The sequence below is a fragment of the Apteryx mantelli genome, chromosome 3 (assembly GCF_036417845.1).
Source record: "Apteryx mantelli isolate bAptMan1 chromosome 3, bAptMan1.hap1, whole genome shotgun sequence".
NCBI lineage: Eukaryota > Metazoa > Chordata > Aves > Apterygiformes > Apterygidae > Apteryx > Apteryx mantelli.
In genome coordinates, this window is record NC_089980.1 from 14,084,468 (window position 1) to 14,098,846 (window position 14,379).

At 54.4% G+C, this 14,379-nt stretch overlaps 1 protein-coding gene across 1 annotated transcript; it reads left to right on the forward strand.

Annotated features, from left to right (window-relative positions):
* Window positions 1-6,576: 6,576 nt before the first annotated feature.
* LOC136991543 (uncharacterized) lies at window positions 6,577-14,066 on the forward strand. Its single transcript, XM_067292734.1, has 12 exons — window positions 6,577-6,613; window positions 7,674-7,745; window positions 7,838-7,876; window positions 8,096-8,155; window positions 8,628-8,687; window positions 9,202-9,273; window positions 9,715-9,786; window positions 9,892-9,990; window positions 10,704-10,790; window positions 11,374-11,445; window positions 12,302-12,449; window positions 13,427-14,066. Exons 9-12 carry the CDS (start codon window positions 10,784-10,786, stop codon window positions 14,004-14,006), a joined length of 807 nt encoding a protein of 268 aa, XP_067148835.1. The 5' UTR covers window positions 6,577-6,613; window positions 7,674-7,745; window positions 7,838-7,876; window positions 8,096-8,155; window positions 8,628-8,687; window positions 9,202-9,273; window positions 9,715-9,786; window positions 9,892-9,990; window positions 10,704-10,783; the 3' UTR covers window positions 14,007-14,066.
* Window positions 14,067-14,379: the final 313 nt, after the last annotated feature.

A 14,379-nucleotide genomic window follows, 5' to 3' on the forward strand; every position in this document is an offset into this window, starting at 1 on the left:
CCACTCCCTTCAAGGTTGTTTCTTGCCATTATGTTCAGGCAAGCAAACAGTACTTCAGCATGTGGTACAACCGAGGAATAAAAAGCTCTGGGGAATAGGTGGGGTGGGATGACTGAGTAAAAACCTCCAAAAGCAGATCTGCTGTCCTGAATTTCAGTTCAGCTGGGAGCAGGGCTGCATTGGGAGGTTCCTGCCATCCCTCTGTTCTACCCCCTGAGTCTTGCCAAATGCTAAAGCAGCTGTTAGTGCAGCTGTGCTCTAATTGAAGGGGTGAAAATAGGGGGAGGCAAGAAAGAACCTCTTCAAAATTGTGGATTTTTATTTACCATCTATCCATTTATCACTTCTAAAAATAATTAGTAGAAAAGTTCCTGTTTCCTGTTACAGAAAAGCAGCAAATAATACAATAAGGCCATATCCCAAGATGCTTTGTGTTGAAAAGATGATCTTTTGTTAAGTTCTTCTTTTAATTCTTTTGAACTGCACTGTACAAGGACACGTCATTTTATCATAAAAGGACGCCCCAAATACAGCCCCCTTCCATTGACCTTTTGTATGACACACTGATTTTCTCTGACTTCCTTTAAAAAATTTCAGAAATTGTCTTTCAATATTACCCTCAACTAATTTAATGATGAGAGTTGTCATCTTGCCAAGCCTAAAACGTAGGGCAGGGCCTGAAGAAGAGTGAGACATAACATTTGCATTTACATAGTATTTGTATCTGTAATGCAAAGACTGTATTTCCTCTTTCTATACGTAGGATATCTGATTAAAATAAATCATAAATACAAGAGTTCCAAGTTTATATCAGACAAATATATTAGAATATGAAGTGAGTCATGCCCTTCAGAAAAGGTGACTATTAGCTATGTCTGTAGTCTCAGTTGTGATCCATCATCCTGGTACTTGCTACAGGGACATTGATGCAAATAGCACCTGTAGTCATTACTCCCTCTAGGACTGTGTATACCTCATCATGGAATTCCCCATCTCAGGCTCTTTTCTAATACAGTGAAAAAATGCAGTGGCTGGGATTGCACATGGTATTTCAACTGTTGCCACTGTGATCCCTCAGATAGCATTAGAATAATATCCTGCAGCTTGTAATCGATATAGTGCCTGAGCTAGCGTATTTCAGAAATATATTTGCTTTCTCTCTCTTTCTCTGCCCTTCTTTCCTTCTCTCTTCTCCTTCTCCTGCTTGGTCTCTTTCCCCCTCTGCTTCTCTCTTCCTCTCACCCTCCTCTTTCTCTCCCTCTTTCTCTTTATTATTCTCCCCCCCTTTTCCCTCCCTTCCTCCCTCTTTCCCTCTCTCTTTTCCTTTCCTTCCCTTTCTCTCCCACTTTCTCTCTTTGCCTCTCTCTCCTGTTCTCTCCCTCTCCCTTCTTCCTCTCTTGCCTTGTCTTTCTTTCCCTCCCTCTTTCCCTCCCTCTTTCCCTCCCCCTTTCTCATTCCGTTTCTTTCTCTTTCTCTGTTTCTCCCTCTCTCTTTCCTTTTCTCTCCCCCTCCCTCCCTCTTTATCCCACTTCCCCTTTCTCTCTCTCTTTCTCTGCTTCCCTTTCAGTCTTTTCTTTCTCACTCTCTCCCTTTCTCACTCTCCCTTTCTCCCCTCTCCCTTCCCCCTTCTCTCCCTCTCTTTCTCCTTCATTCTTTCTCTTTTTCACTCTCTCATTCTCTCCCTTTCTCCCTCCTGCTGTCTCTCTCTCTCTCCCCCACTCTTCTCCCTCTCTTTATCTGTATTGATCTCCTTCTTACTCCCTCTTTTCTGTGGCTTCTTTTGCCATTCCTTTCTCTTTTTCTCCTTTTCTCTCCTCAACTTTCTCTTTTCTCTTGCTCTCTTTTTCCCTCTTTCTCCCTCCCTCCCTCACAATTTTCTTTCACTCTTTCACTCTTTCCCTTTTTGCCTTTCCTCTTTTTTCCCATGCTCTTCCTCTTTTCCCTTTCTCTCCCTCTCACTTGCTTTCTTGCTCTCTCTCACCATCTAGCTCCTTCTCGCTCCTTCTTTCTCTCTGGCTTCCTTCCTTTCTTTCTTTCTCTTTCTTTTCTCTTTCTCGCTCTTTATTTCTTCATTTCTCGCTCTTCTCTTCCTCCCTCTTTCTCTCTTTTTTCTCTCTCCCTCTGTCCCCTCTCTCTTCCCTCTCCCTCTTTTCCTCAGTGCCTCTCCTTCCTTCTGCCCTTTTCTCTCGCACGCCCTTTCTTTCTCTCCTCTCTCTCACTCTTCCTTTCTTGCTCTCTTTCCCTCCTTCTCTCCTCCTTTCTCGCTTGCTCTCTCTTGCTCTGCCTCGCTCTGTCTTTCTCTGCCTAAGCCGAAGCCTAATCTCAGGCAGGGCCCAAACCTCAGCCCACCAGGCCCATTTGTGGCCTGAAGCACCGAGTTGTGCTGGGAGCAATGTTGGTGCAGCCCCGCATTTCCTGCGGCCTGCCCCTGGCAGCCCCACTGCCCGCGGGGCTCGACGCTTTCTCTCTCCCCTAGCCCTAGCCCTAGCCCTAGCCCTAGCCCCAGCCCTAGGCCTAGGCCTAAACCGCAGTGCTTCTCCCTGCTGCAGGGGTCCCCGAGCAGAGGTGCCGCTCGCTCGCTCGCTCGCTCGCTCGCCTGGAGGCCGCCAAGGAGGCGGCGGGCACTGCTGCCCGGGAGCTGGGCTGCCGCCGCAGCCTGACAGGCAGCGCTGTGGCCACAGCCCCGTCTGCTGCCCCGCGCTGGGAAGGTGCCGCCGGCCTGCGAGCTCCTGCGGCCGCTCCTGTTTCTCCAGGCTCCTCCGACTCGCACAGCTGCTTCGCCCAACAGCAAGTTCGCAAGGTTGGCAATGGCTGCAAGAAGCAACAGGCTGCTTTGAACTCCTCCCCGTGCTGCCTTCTCTCCTGGTCTCTTCGTCTCTCTCTCTCTCTCGCTCTCCTCCCTTCCCCCTTTCTGCCTTTCTCTCTCGCTCTTTCTCTGTCCTCTCGCTGTCTTATTTCCTCTCTTGCTCTCTCCCATTCTCTCCTCACTCTTTCCCTCCCTCTCCTTCTCCCTCCTTCTCCTGCTCTTTCTCATCCTTCTCTCTTCCTTCCATCATTGTCTTGCTTTCTTTCCCTTTCTCTTCTCTCTTGTGCTCTCTCCCTTTCTCTCAGTTGTTCTCTCTCTGCTTCTCTGCCTCCTTCTTTCTTTCTCTCTCTGCACCTGTCTCACTCTCTTCTTCCTCCCTTTTACTTTGTCTCCCCTTCTTGCTCTTGCTCTTTCCTTCTCTCTTCCTTCCCTCCCTTTTTCTCCCTCCTGCTCTTCTGTTTCCCTCTCTCGTTCTTTCTCTTTCTCTCTCTTTCCCTCCCTGTCTCTTTCTCATTCTCTCTCTTGCTCTTTCTTTCCTCCTCTCTCTCTGGCCCCCTCTCCTTCTTCTCCCTTTATTCTCTTGCTCCTTCTCTCTCCCTCCTTTGCTCTCTTCTTTCTCTCTTTCTCTCTGTCGCTCATGCTCTTCTCTCTCTCTCTCTCCTTCTTTTGCCTTCCTCTCCCTGCCCCTCTCTCTTTCTTTCTCTTCTCTCTGACCTTCTCTGTTATTCTCTCCCTCCCTCCTTCCCTCCCTCCATCTCATCTCCTTCTCCCTCTGTCTCTTGCTCTGTCTTCTCTTTCTCTTGCTCTCTCTTCCTCGGTCCCTCTGCATTTCTCTTCTTGCCTCGCTCTCTCCTTCCCTCTCTTCTCTCACTAGCCTTGTTTCTCCTCTTTCTCTCTCCTTCACTCTTACTCTCTCTCTCCCGCTGTCTTTCTCTACCTCGCTTGCTCTCTTTTGCTTTTTTCTCTTCTTTCTCTCCCATCTGCCCGTCCTCCTCCCTCCTCCTGTCTTTCCCTCGGTTTGCCTCTCTCTCCTTCTCTCCTTCTCTCTTTCATTCTCCTGGACTCTCTTTCTCTGCCCTTCTTTCCTTCTCTCCTTCTCCCGCTTGGTCTCTTTCCCCCTCTGCTTCTCTCTTCCTCTCACCCTCCTCTTTCTCTCCCTCTTTCTCTTTACTATTCTTTCCCCCCCTTTTTCCTCCCTTCCCCCCTCTTTCCCTCTGTCTTTTCCTTTCCTTCCCCCTTTCTCTTTCCTGCTTTCTCTCTTTGCCTCTTTCTCTCTTGTTCTCTCTCCCTCTCTCTTCTCCTCTCTCTTCCTCTCTGTCTTCTTCTTTCTTTCTCTCCCTCTTTCCCTCCCTCTCTCCCCCTTTCTCGCTCGGTTTTTCTCTTTATTTCTTTATTTCTTTCTCTTTCTCTGTTTCTCTCTCCCTCTCTCTTCCTTCTCTCTCTTTCCTTTGCTCTCTGTCCCCTCTGTCTCTCCCTCTTTATCCTGCTTTTCCTGTCTTTCTCTTTCTCTGATTCTCTTTCCCTCTGTTGTCTTTTCTTTCTCACTCTCTCCCTTTCTCTCTCTCCCTTTCTCCCTTCCCCACTCTTCTTCCTTCCCTCCCTTTCTCCTTCATTCTCTTTCTTTTTCACTCTCTCATTTTCTCCCTTTTTCCCTCCTGCTGTCTTCTCCCTCTCTTTATCTGTATCAATCTCCCTCTTACTCCCTCCTTCGCTTCTTTTGCCATTCCTTTCTCTTGCTCTTTTTCTCTTTGACTTTCTCTTTTCTTTTGCTGTCTTTTTCCCTCTCTCTCCCTCCCTCCCTGTTTTCTTTCTCTTTCGCTCTTTCCCTTTTTGCCTTTCCTCTTTTTTCCCTTGCTCTTCCTCTTTTCCCTTTCTCTCTCCCGCTTGCTTTCTTGCTCTCTCACCATCTCCCTGCCTCCATTCCTCCCTCCCTCCCTCCATTCCTCCCTCCCTCCATTCCTCCCTCCCTGCCTCCTTCCGTTCCTCCCTCCCTCCCTTCCTATCTTTTCCTTTCCTTCCCACTTTCTCTCTCCTGCTTTCTCTCTTTCCCTCTCTCTCTCTTGTTCTCCCTTCTTCTCCCTTCCCCTCTCCCTCTCCTTTTTATCATGCTTTGCATCTCTCTCTGTCTTGGTCTTTTTCGCTGCCTCTCTTCCTCCTTCTCTCCCCCTTTCTCCCTCTTTCTTCCCCATTTCCTTCTCTCCTGTCTTTTCTCGCTCGCTCTCCATCTTTCCTTCTCCTTCTCCTTCTCTCTCTTTCTCATTCTTTGTTTCTCTTTTCTCCCTTCCTCTTTCTTTTTCTTTCTCTCCCTCTTTATTCCCCTTTCCCTTTCTCTCTCTCTCGGTTCTGTTTCCCTCTTTGTTCTTTCTTTCCCTCTCTCTCCCTTTCTCTCTTTCTCTGCCTCTCTCCCTTTCTCCTTTCCCCCTCTGTCTCCTTCCCTGTCCTTCTCTCTTCTTCTCTTTCCCTCTCTTTGCCTCTTGCTCTTTCCTTTCTCTCTTTCATTCTCGTAGACTCTTTCCCTCCTCTTCTTTCTTTCTCTCTCTCCCTTTCTCTTGCTTTCTCTCTTTCTCTCCCTCTCGCTCTGGCTTCCTCCCTCTCTCTTTCTTTCCCTTCCTCCTCCTCTCTTCTTTCTCATGCTTTCCTTTTCTCTTTTTGTCTTCTTCTTTCTCTCCCTGTCTTTCCTTCTCTCCTTTTCTCTATCTCTGCCTCTCCTGTTCTTTCTTTCCCTTTCCCTCCTTATTTTTCTCTTTTATCCATCTCTCTTTGTCCCTTTCTCTCACTCTTTATCACCTTCTCTCTTGTCTCTTTTTCTTTCTCCTTCTCTCTCTCTCGTCCTTTCTTTCCTTCTCCTTTGTTTCTTCTTTTCTCTTTTTCTCTTTCTTTCTCTCTTCCATCTTTCTCTTCCTCTCTCCCTCCTTGTTCCGCTTTCCCTTTCTCTCTCTCTTTCCTTTTTTCTCCTTGTTTCCCTCTTTCTTTCCTTCTTTCCTCCCTCTCCCTTTCTGCCCCCTCTCTCTCCCTCTCTCTTTCTGTCTCCTTCCTTCCTTTTTCCCTCTTGCTCTTCTTCTCCCCGCGGCTCCGGGCCCCGCCGCGCCGCTGTCGCCGGTCGCCGGTCGCGGGGCCCCGGGGCGCCGCCGCGCGGGGGCTGCCCGGGCCCTGCAGCGCCCCCGCGGCCGCCAGGCGGCGCCGCCGTGCGCGGGCGAGCGGCGCTGAGGGGCGGCAGGTGCGCGGCGGCCCCGCGCCGGGCCGGGCGGGCGCTACCGGAACCGGCGGCGGCAGAAGCAGCGGGAGGAGCAGGAAGAGGAGCAGCAGCAGGTAGCGGGGAGGCGGGACGGGCTCCGGCTCTGCCGGGAGGCACCTGGGGCCCGGGAGCCGGGCTGCCGCCGAGGGGCTCCTCGAGGGCGGCAGCAGCAGCAGCAGCAGCAACCGCGGCCGCCAGCAGGCCCGGGCTGCCCGCACAGGGCGGCGCCGGCGCGCGGAGGGAGCGCGGGCCGCGGCGGGGGTGCGCGGCCCCTGGCGCCCCCGCGGAGGCGCGCGGAGGGCGCCCGTGAGCTCACAGAGGGGCCCCGCGTTGCGCTGCGCTGCGCTGTGTTGCGCTGCGGCGTGTTGCGGCGTGTTGTTGTGCTGCGCCCGGCAGACGCCGCTCCGCGCGCGCGTTGCTCGAGGGCGCCGGCGGGGGGCGGCTGCTGGCGACGGGCAGCATGGTGCGAGCGCGGGGGGCGTCCGCCCCCGGCCGCCGCCTGCTGCTCGGCCTCCTGGCGGCCCTGCGTGCCCGGGACAGCCGGGCTGCTCCGCGGGCAGCGCCGGGCCCAGGTAGGGCGGGCGGCGACGGAGGCACCGCCGCCCCCGCACGGCGCGGCGCGGCAGCCTGGGGGCCGCGGGGCCGGCTGGCGAGCGGCCGGGGCGGCTGCGGCCGGGGCGGCGGGAGGCGGCTGCCGGGCTGCGGGGCCGCGGCGGCGGCGGCGTCGGGGGCCGGGAGCGGCTCCGCGAGGCTCGTGGGGCCGCGGGGAGGCTGGGGGCGCTGGGGGCGCTGCGCGGGGCAGCGCCGGCGCCGGGAGCTGTCCGTGGAGCAGCGCCTGGCGCTGTGTGGCGGCAGCTGCTGTCCCCGCGCGTGGCTTCAGCGGTGCCTGGGGGCGATGGCGATGGCGGCGCTTGGCCGGGTGCCAGCGGTGAGCCTCACGGACGGGCTGGAGGCGAGTCGTCAGGGGATCTTCCCTGGAAAGGCTGGAAGCACGGATGTCCTCGCGCCGCTTTGGCCTTCAGCGGGCCGGCGGGCTCTTGTGCCCACGCGGTGTAAATGAGCCTTCCTGCGCTGCGGTGCTGAGGCTTCCCCGTTTGTAGAGTCCTGGCTTCCTTGGTGGGCGTTTGAGAGCTCCCCGGAAGAAGGCACCGAGGGGCCCCGTGTGCTTGTCCCGGGGGCGCTTGGGGGCTGTCGTATAGCGCCTGGACAGAGGGTTTGGAGAGCTGCCAGGTCGCAGCCAACAGGTGCCCCCAGCCCCTCTGCGGCTGTGAGGCTCTCGACCTGCCTGTGTGACCTGGGGAAGGCTTCCGAGATCTGCGCTGGCTGCTTTGGCTCGCAAAGCGCTGTTGGCGAGTGCCCCTGAGCCAGTGGCCGCTGCAAAGCCCGGGGGCATGATGGGGTTGAGTTTACAGCTTGTGTGAACTCCAGGGCGTCCCTTCCCCCAGCAGCTCTGTGCCTGCTGACATTTATGCCCATACGGTGCCAGTGCAGACACCCGCTAGGTGTCTGCAAGGTGCACGGGAGCAGAAGTATGGTGTAATGATATGTTCCCCGTCATTCACCACCCTTCAAATCAGCAGTCGTCTATGGAAATACTTAATGAGAACTGTTCCTGTCTCGGCTTGGTTACAGATGCGGCTGTAGTGGGCGCTTATCCAGCTTCTCAGCTGCATGCTGTTGCTGAGCCTCGGGGTCTTCCCAGGGGTACGTAGTCCATTTTTACTTCCCTGAAAGAAGAAGAACTTACTTTGTACTATTCTGTTCACATGAAATTGTACTTCATACTTGCTCTTCAGGTCGTCCAAGGGCTTTAGAGCCGCGGGGGCGCCCCAGGGGTAAGTTGTGAGCATTTCTTTACTTTGAGAGCTGCCAGGTGCCAGGCCAAAGGTCGTCTCTGCCCCTCCACAGCTTTGAGACTCTCGACCTGCATATATGTCCCATGTCATGACGTGACCCCCCCCCTTCCATTCATTACACCTGCTTTGTGAAGAAGCTGGTAGCAGCTTGTAAGGAAAACTGGCCACCTATGTGTTGGCTTTCTGCTCTGCCTGTAGGTAATGGTTATCCAGATTTTCAGCTGTACCCTCTTCCCGAGCCTCAGGAGGATCCACGGGGTAGGTAGTCAAGATGCATTCACTTCACAGAAGAAGCTTTTCCGTTTCCAACTTTTCTTGGTGTGGAGTGTAACTGAATAAGTGCTTGGCTGCTGCTCGCACAGACGGAAGAGCAGAGTGGGACTCGGGAGGCCTTCAGAGATGTGCCTCGGGGTGCTTTGCCTTGCAGAGTCTTTGTGCTGCTTCCAAAGCCTGCTGCAAAGCCAGCGGGCTTGTTGGGGTTGAGTTTACAGCTTGTGTGAACTGCAGGGTGTGCTTTCCCGCGGCAGCTCTGTGCCTGCTTAGATTGGTACCCATACGGTGCCTGGGCACACACGTGGTGAGCGTCTGCAAGATGCTCGTGAGTGGAAGGGCAAGACAAGTGCCTAGCTGTGATTCTGTGTTCCCCGCCGTCATTCACTACCATTCAAATCTGAAGAAGCATATGGAAATCTGTGTAATGGGAGTTGTTCCTATGTGTGTTTGGTTACAGATGTGGGCATAGGCGATGGACATTTGTCTTCTCCTCTGGACCCTGGATTTGAACCTGGAGGTGAGTAGGCAGCAGATAGTCAGTTGAACAAATAGGCCTTTCTTTTCTCACTCTGTAGCGCCCTCCTGAGGAAGCCAAAGTCTGCAGCACACATCCCCTGACCAAAGGGCAGCAGAACAACTAGGGGTACACGCTGGTTCGGTCTTCCACTGGCCCGCGGGCTCCTGTGCGTGAGCAATGTAAATGATCCTTGTTGTCCTCCGGTTCTACAGCTTGCCTGCTGGTAAAGTTCTGGTTTCCCTGGTGTATGTTAGAGACCTCCGCAGAAGGAAGCACCGAGGGGCCGGGTGTTTGTCCTGGGGGTGCTTGGGGGCTGTCGGGTAGCGCCTTGAAGGAGGATTTGGAGAGGTGCCAGGTCCCAGCCAACAAGTCCCCCTGGCCCTCCTGCAGCTGGGAGACTCTCGACCTACATGTGTGTCCCCCATTCCCCTTCCGGAAATTCACGGCAAGTCACTTCTGCAGAAGTATGTGGCACCACGTGATGAAAACTTGTCTTGTCTGTGTTTGCTTACAGGCGTTCCTGCAGGCAGTGACCTTCCAGCTGCTCAGCTGGATCCCATCTCTGAGCCTCAGGGGCATGCGAGGAGTAAGTGGTGGAGATTTATTCACTTCCTGGAATGAGCATTTTGTTTGAGAGTTTTATTCATGGGCCGTGTAGCTTAATTCTTTGGCCGAGGCTCATGCCTGCAGAGGAGCAGAGTGGGCTTTGGGAGGGCTTCAGAGATGTACGGTGGGTGTTCTGCCTGGCTCCTCCAGCCTTGTGCTTCTTGCAGCACCTACAGCAAAGGCAGCAGGTTTTTGGGGTTGAGGTTACAGCTTGTGTGAATGCCAGGGCATCCTTTCCCCGCATGCTCAGATTTGTAGCCACATGGTGCCTTTGCAGGTACCCGATAAGTGTTTGCAGAAGACTCAGGAGTGGAAGGGCGGGACAAGTGCCTTGGTCTAATGATACATTCCATGCTCATTGACTCCCATTCAAATCTGAAGCAGCCTACGGAAAGAGCTCTGCTCGTCTCTTTGGTTACAGATGTGGCCGTAGAGGATGTCTCTGCAGCTTCTCAGCTGGATGCAGGTTTAGAGACTCTGGGGAATCGTGCAGGTGGGTCGTGACTATTCTCCTACTGTTTTGGTTTACTTGAAAGAAGCAGCATTTCTTTGTGCATGTCTCGTTCATGTGAAATTCAGCTTAATCCTTTCTGTTTAGGTCCTTGGCGAAGAAAGTACAAGGCCCAAACAGGAAAGTCTTCTCAGAGATCTTCTGAAGTCCTACAGGAAATCTTGAAGGACTTGGAGAGAGCAGCTGGTGGGTAGATTTCACTGTGTGTTAAGCGCAATCATTGTAAACCCGAGGTTTTAGAAACAGGAATGGATAAGCTGTAGCTTACGCAGGAGAAAGGGATTGACCAGAGCCTTGCCGCAGTGATGCACCATTTCACACCTTGCAGGCGCTGGCAAGCTGCAGAGCTTGTTCGGGGTCTCTTCTACGAGCGTGTTCTTCACCATGTTTGTGAAAGCGCCCTGGATATAGAGCGGCAAGAGCTTGGGGCTCAGTGCACTCTATGTGACTGCTGTGCGTACTGTGTGGTGGATTTGGCGTGATGAGCCTTATTAAATGCTTTCCTTCGAAGAGAGCAGGAAAAAGCTGTAGCCGGTTCAGCTGGGAAAAAGGCCTTCTGAGAAACAAGGCTCATCATGCCAAATCTCTGTTGCCAATTCTCAAAAAGGCACCAAGTGGAATGGGAACAAGAGGATCACATGCAATTGTCTCGTCTCCCCACCCAAACAGCCGGTGTTGCTGCCCGTATTGGTTATCTGGAAGATTTTGTGCGCTTTGATTTTTCTCTACAAAGGACACATTGTTTGGGCTAGTGACCGGGTGCCCGCCCAGAAACGCCAGGTTTTGTTTCTGAGGTTTTTCCTGAAGCCTTTTGAAAAGTATTGCCTCCTGAAGATACCGTGAGGAAGTGGATGAGGAACAGTTCCTTCTAATCAAGCTGTCTTGCTTTCTTTCCAAAGAGAATCATCAGGAGACCCTGGAGAAGGAGACCTTTCCGGCAGTCCCTGATGAAGAAGGAGAGGCAATTCAAGCAGCGGGCATGCCAGGTACTTGCTGTCCATTGTCATCTGGTGTAGGAACTCCAAATCCCTGTGTGTCTGCAGGCTCTTCCCTGGGGGCCCACTACTGCACAGCATGTCAGCGACCAAATGCTCAAGTATGAGGGCACCGGAAGTGTTCTGAAACAAGCCAGGAGCGGCTTTCTGAAGATGACTTTTGTCTCTGGCGTGTGGAGATGATTGCAATTAGTGTGCCCGAGATGTGCATAGCAACCTTTGTGGGTCCTGTTAGACAGCCTCACTTCCCCCCCCAAGCAGCTCCCAGGGATTTCGGGGCTTTGCCATTTGGGGAACGAGGCAGTTTTAACCACATTGAGTGCAGGTTCCACAGGCTCCACAACTCTTAATCGACTCGACCTCCTGCCGTGTCTGCATCTCAGAACTTGCAGGGAGTCCCCAGAGGCCCTAGGCACAGAAGGAGCACAGAGTGGGATCCCTGCTGTGAAAGGAGGTCCCGAGCGATGCCCTGATTCAGCGGTCGGGCAGGGGTTTGGAGGGAAGCTCGTCCGTCCTTCTGCATGCTGTGTGCCTGAGCAGTGCTGAGGCTTTACCTCTCTCTGATTCTTGACAGGGCTTCCAAGTGTGTCACGGCCCGGGGAAGCCCTCCACGACAGGAAATACGCTTTTTTTCCAAAGCACCAAGGTACTGAGCAGTCTTGCAGGGATGCCTAAGTGAGAGAGTTGTTCTGAAGATGTGGAGCACACAAGTGGTGTTTGGAAGAGCGGAGGGTGGAGGAAGGGGAGGTGGTGCCTGTGTTGGAGAAAAGGCAAAGGGAGAGAGCCAGGTTCAGGTGTCTCCTTTGCTGCCGGCCGCCCCAGAGGAGCCGGCCCTGGCTGCTGGGCTGGGGAGCGCAGCCAGCACCATTTCAGCTGGAGCCGGCCCACGGTGTAGCCACGAATACCGGTGTCACTGGCTGTGGAAGCCAGAGCCCAAGAGAGCCTGACTCTTTCCCCTTGGGGCAAGTGTGCCGCCCGGGGAGGGAAGAGTCGGAGTGGCACTCCCTGGACCCGGGATGGCTTTTGTCCACGTCACTCAAAGGAGTTATTGGTAAAGCAGATGAGCACCGCCGAGTGCTCTCCGCCTGGCCTAATGAGTCTTGTTCAGTGGGACGACTTGTCCCAAAGGGTCAGAGCATGCCTCCGTGCAGCAGCACTTTTGAGCCTCAGAAAGGTGAGAGAGCACCAAAGGAATTGTGGGATGTAAAGGATCGCCAGAAAGGGGGAGCAAACCCATCCAATTGGGAGAACTGGATTATGGCCATCGCAGAACGTAAACAAGGCTGAGAGGCTAAAGAGAGACTCCAAAGCGTGCTCATTTGCAGTGACTTGGGCACTTTGCTGCTACTGAAACCAAGGAAGCGTTGCAGTCCCCGAGATTTCACTCCTTCAGAGATGCTAAGAAAGGGGAAAAAGGAAATTTCCTGGGAATGTCAAACACATTGTGAGATTATCAGCAGTTCAGAACACAGTAACATATGGCCTTATGTAATTTCCTCCAGGTTTGGCGAGTGAGAGAAGCGCAGCTGCTGCAGATCCAAAAGACATATGGAAGCATCGCGCGATAGGCACTGCAGCAGCCTTGGGGATCCTTGTGGCTGGAGCAGTGTTGTGCTGCCTAGTTATTTTGCTGCGGAGGAAGAGGAAACGGTGCGTGTGCTTTTTTCCCCTAAAATTCTGTATTAGACGGCTGCTATTAGTAAGGAAGAGTTTACAGATGTAGTCTTCAGGAGGGCAAAGTTAGCTGTTGACGGCGCTCTACTGAGATTTCTGGTGTAAGATTTTCTATTTGGCCCCTTAGTTCATAGCAATGAGTATTCTTTGCTGAAAGCCATTCCTGCTGTTGCCAGTATTACCTAATACTGACACTGTTGCTAAAAGTGAAGACGCGGGCACAGACGAAGGCAAAGCCAAGTCAGGAAGAGAAACAAAGAAGGGCGAGATTGCCATAGAAAGTAAGAACTGCAATAGCTACGGTCCACTATGAGGGAATTTGGCGACAGAAATCACCTTGTTATGTAATGCCATTAATTCCAAATGTGCTGCTCAGCCTAGCTGTCATTGCAGCAGAAGTTGTGATCTTGTTTCCTTGGGGATGCCCTGGGTAGTCGCTGTCAGTCAAATATTACGAGTTGAGTATTGGTCTTTGTCAGGCACGCTGAGAAGTAAGACTATGCAGTTCTCCTAGATTCTGGCATACTGTGCAGTACTTCAGTCCCCGCTGTTTCTCAGAGTTCGATCCCCCTCCCAGCATGTGCAGAGAAGGCAGGTCAATGTGGTACGGGCCAAGAAGAACTTGAGAGGCCACTAGGCTTGGGTGGCCGGTGCAGGGGAGCAAAACCAACGCTGTGTGGGTGCAAGTGTGCCCTGTTTTCTACGTGTAGCTTTCGGTACCCCACAGCTCCTACTCGGAGGCAGGGTGCCAGGCACCACGGGGGCTGCACGCCGCTCCGCCGGCACCCTCGCATCAGCTGTGGCCTGGCCCAGCCAGGCGGCCGATGGGGCCCGGAGCAGCAGCCCTCGGAGCCCGTCCACACCGCGGGGCTGCTGCGCCCCGGCAGCTCCAGGCTCTCCTGCGCCCTGGGACCCACAGCCTGCGTGTCCTGAACAGCCACCTCTCCCCGCAGGAACCTCCGCGCAGCCCAGAGATCCGGAGCAGACGCCAGCAGCCGCCTCTCATGCCGGGACAACTGGCCCCCCACCCCGGCGCCCGGGAGACCTGGACCCAACGCCAGCGGCTGCCCCTCGCCCCCGGAAAACCGCCCCGGCCGCCCCAGAGAAGGGGACCCGCCACGCGCGGGCAGCCGCCCACCCCGGCCGCCCCCGCCGCAGCCCTCGCGGCCCCCCAGCACTGCGCCGGCACCTGGGCACCAGCAGCCAACGGCCGCGGCCCAGATGCAGCCGTGGGCGAAGCAGCAGCTGCCACCCGCTGTGCCCGGTGCTGTCCAGCCCCCTGCAAAACCGCCTCCCCGGCCCCCCCGGCCCCCCGCCTGTGCTTCCCTGCTCCTGCACTGGAACCAGCTGGAGCCGGTCGAAACCTGGGGGGATTTAGGTCCGGTCGTGGAGGCAGCCAACGATTACATCATAATAAATATCTATAAACTACCCTGCTGCGGCAGAAGGGAGACCAATTTTTTCCCCCTTTTTTTGGCAAAGGTAAATTCAAAAGCAGACAGTGCTACCTGCGTTACTTTTGCTTGCTTTTAGCCTCTGTTTGCTCCGTCCTCAAGCTGTAACGGGCAGAGCTGTGCAGGCGGGGGGGTTACAGAACGACGAGACTGCCGAAGCTTCTGAAGAGGCGGGGAAGTTTCCACAGGCAGGGCTTTCCTGCCTCCGAGGGCTAAGGGGAGCTGGCAGGGATTTGAGAAAGAGCAAAGCAGGGAATGAGGAGTCCAGAAAAGCTGGGGGGAGCAAATGGGGCGTGAGAGAAGCGACTGCGGGAGGAGAGGGAAGTGCCTAGTCGTTGCTTTCACCCCCTTGCCAAAGAGCTGCGCAGCAGAGAAGGCAGCTGCGGAAGGCAGTCGCTCACGCACTGCAGCGTCTGCAGCACTCCCAGCTCAGCCTTTTAAGCAGAGCGGCC

Coding starts and splice junctions, on each gene's coding strand:
- LOC136991543 (XM_067292734.1), top strand. Junction 11,446..12,301: donor TTTTTTTCCAAAGCACCAAG/GTACTGAGCAGT, acceptor AATTTCCTCCAG/GTTTGGCGAGTGAGAGAAGC. Junction 12,450..13,426: donor CTGCGGAGGAAGAGGAAACG/GTGCGTGTGCTT, acceptor CTCTCCCCGCAG/GAACCTCCGCGCAGCCCAGA.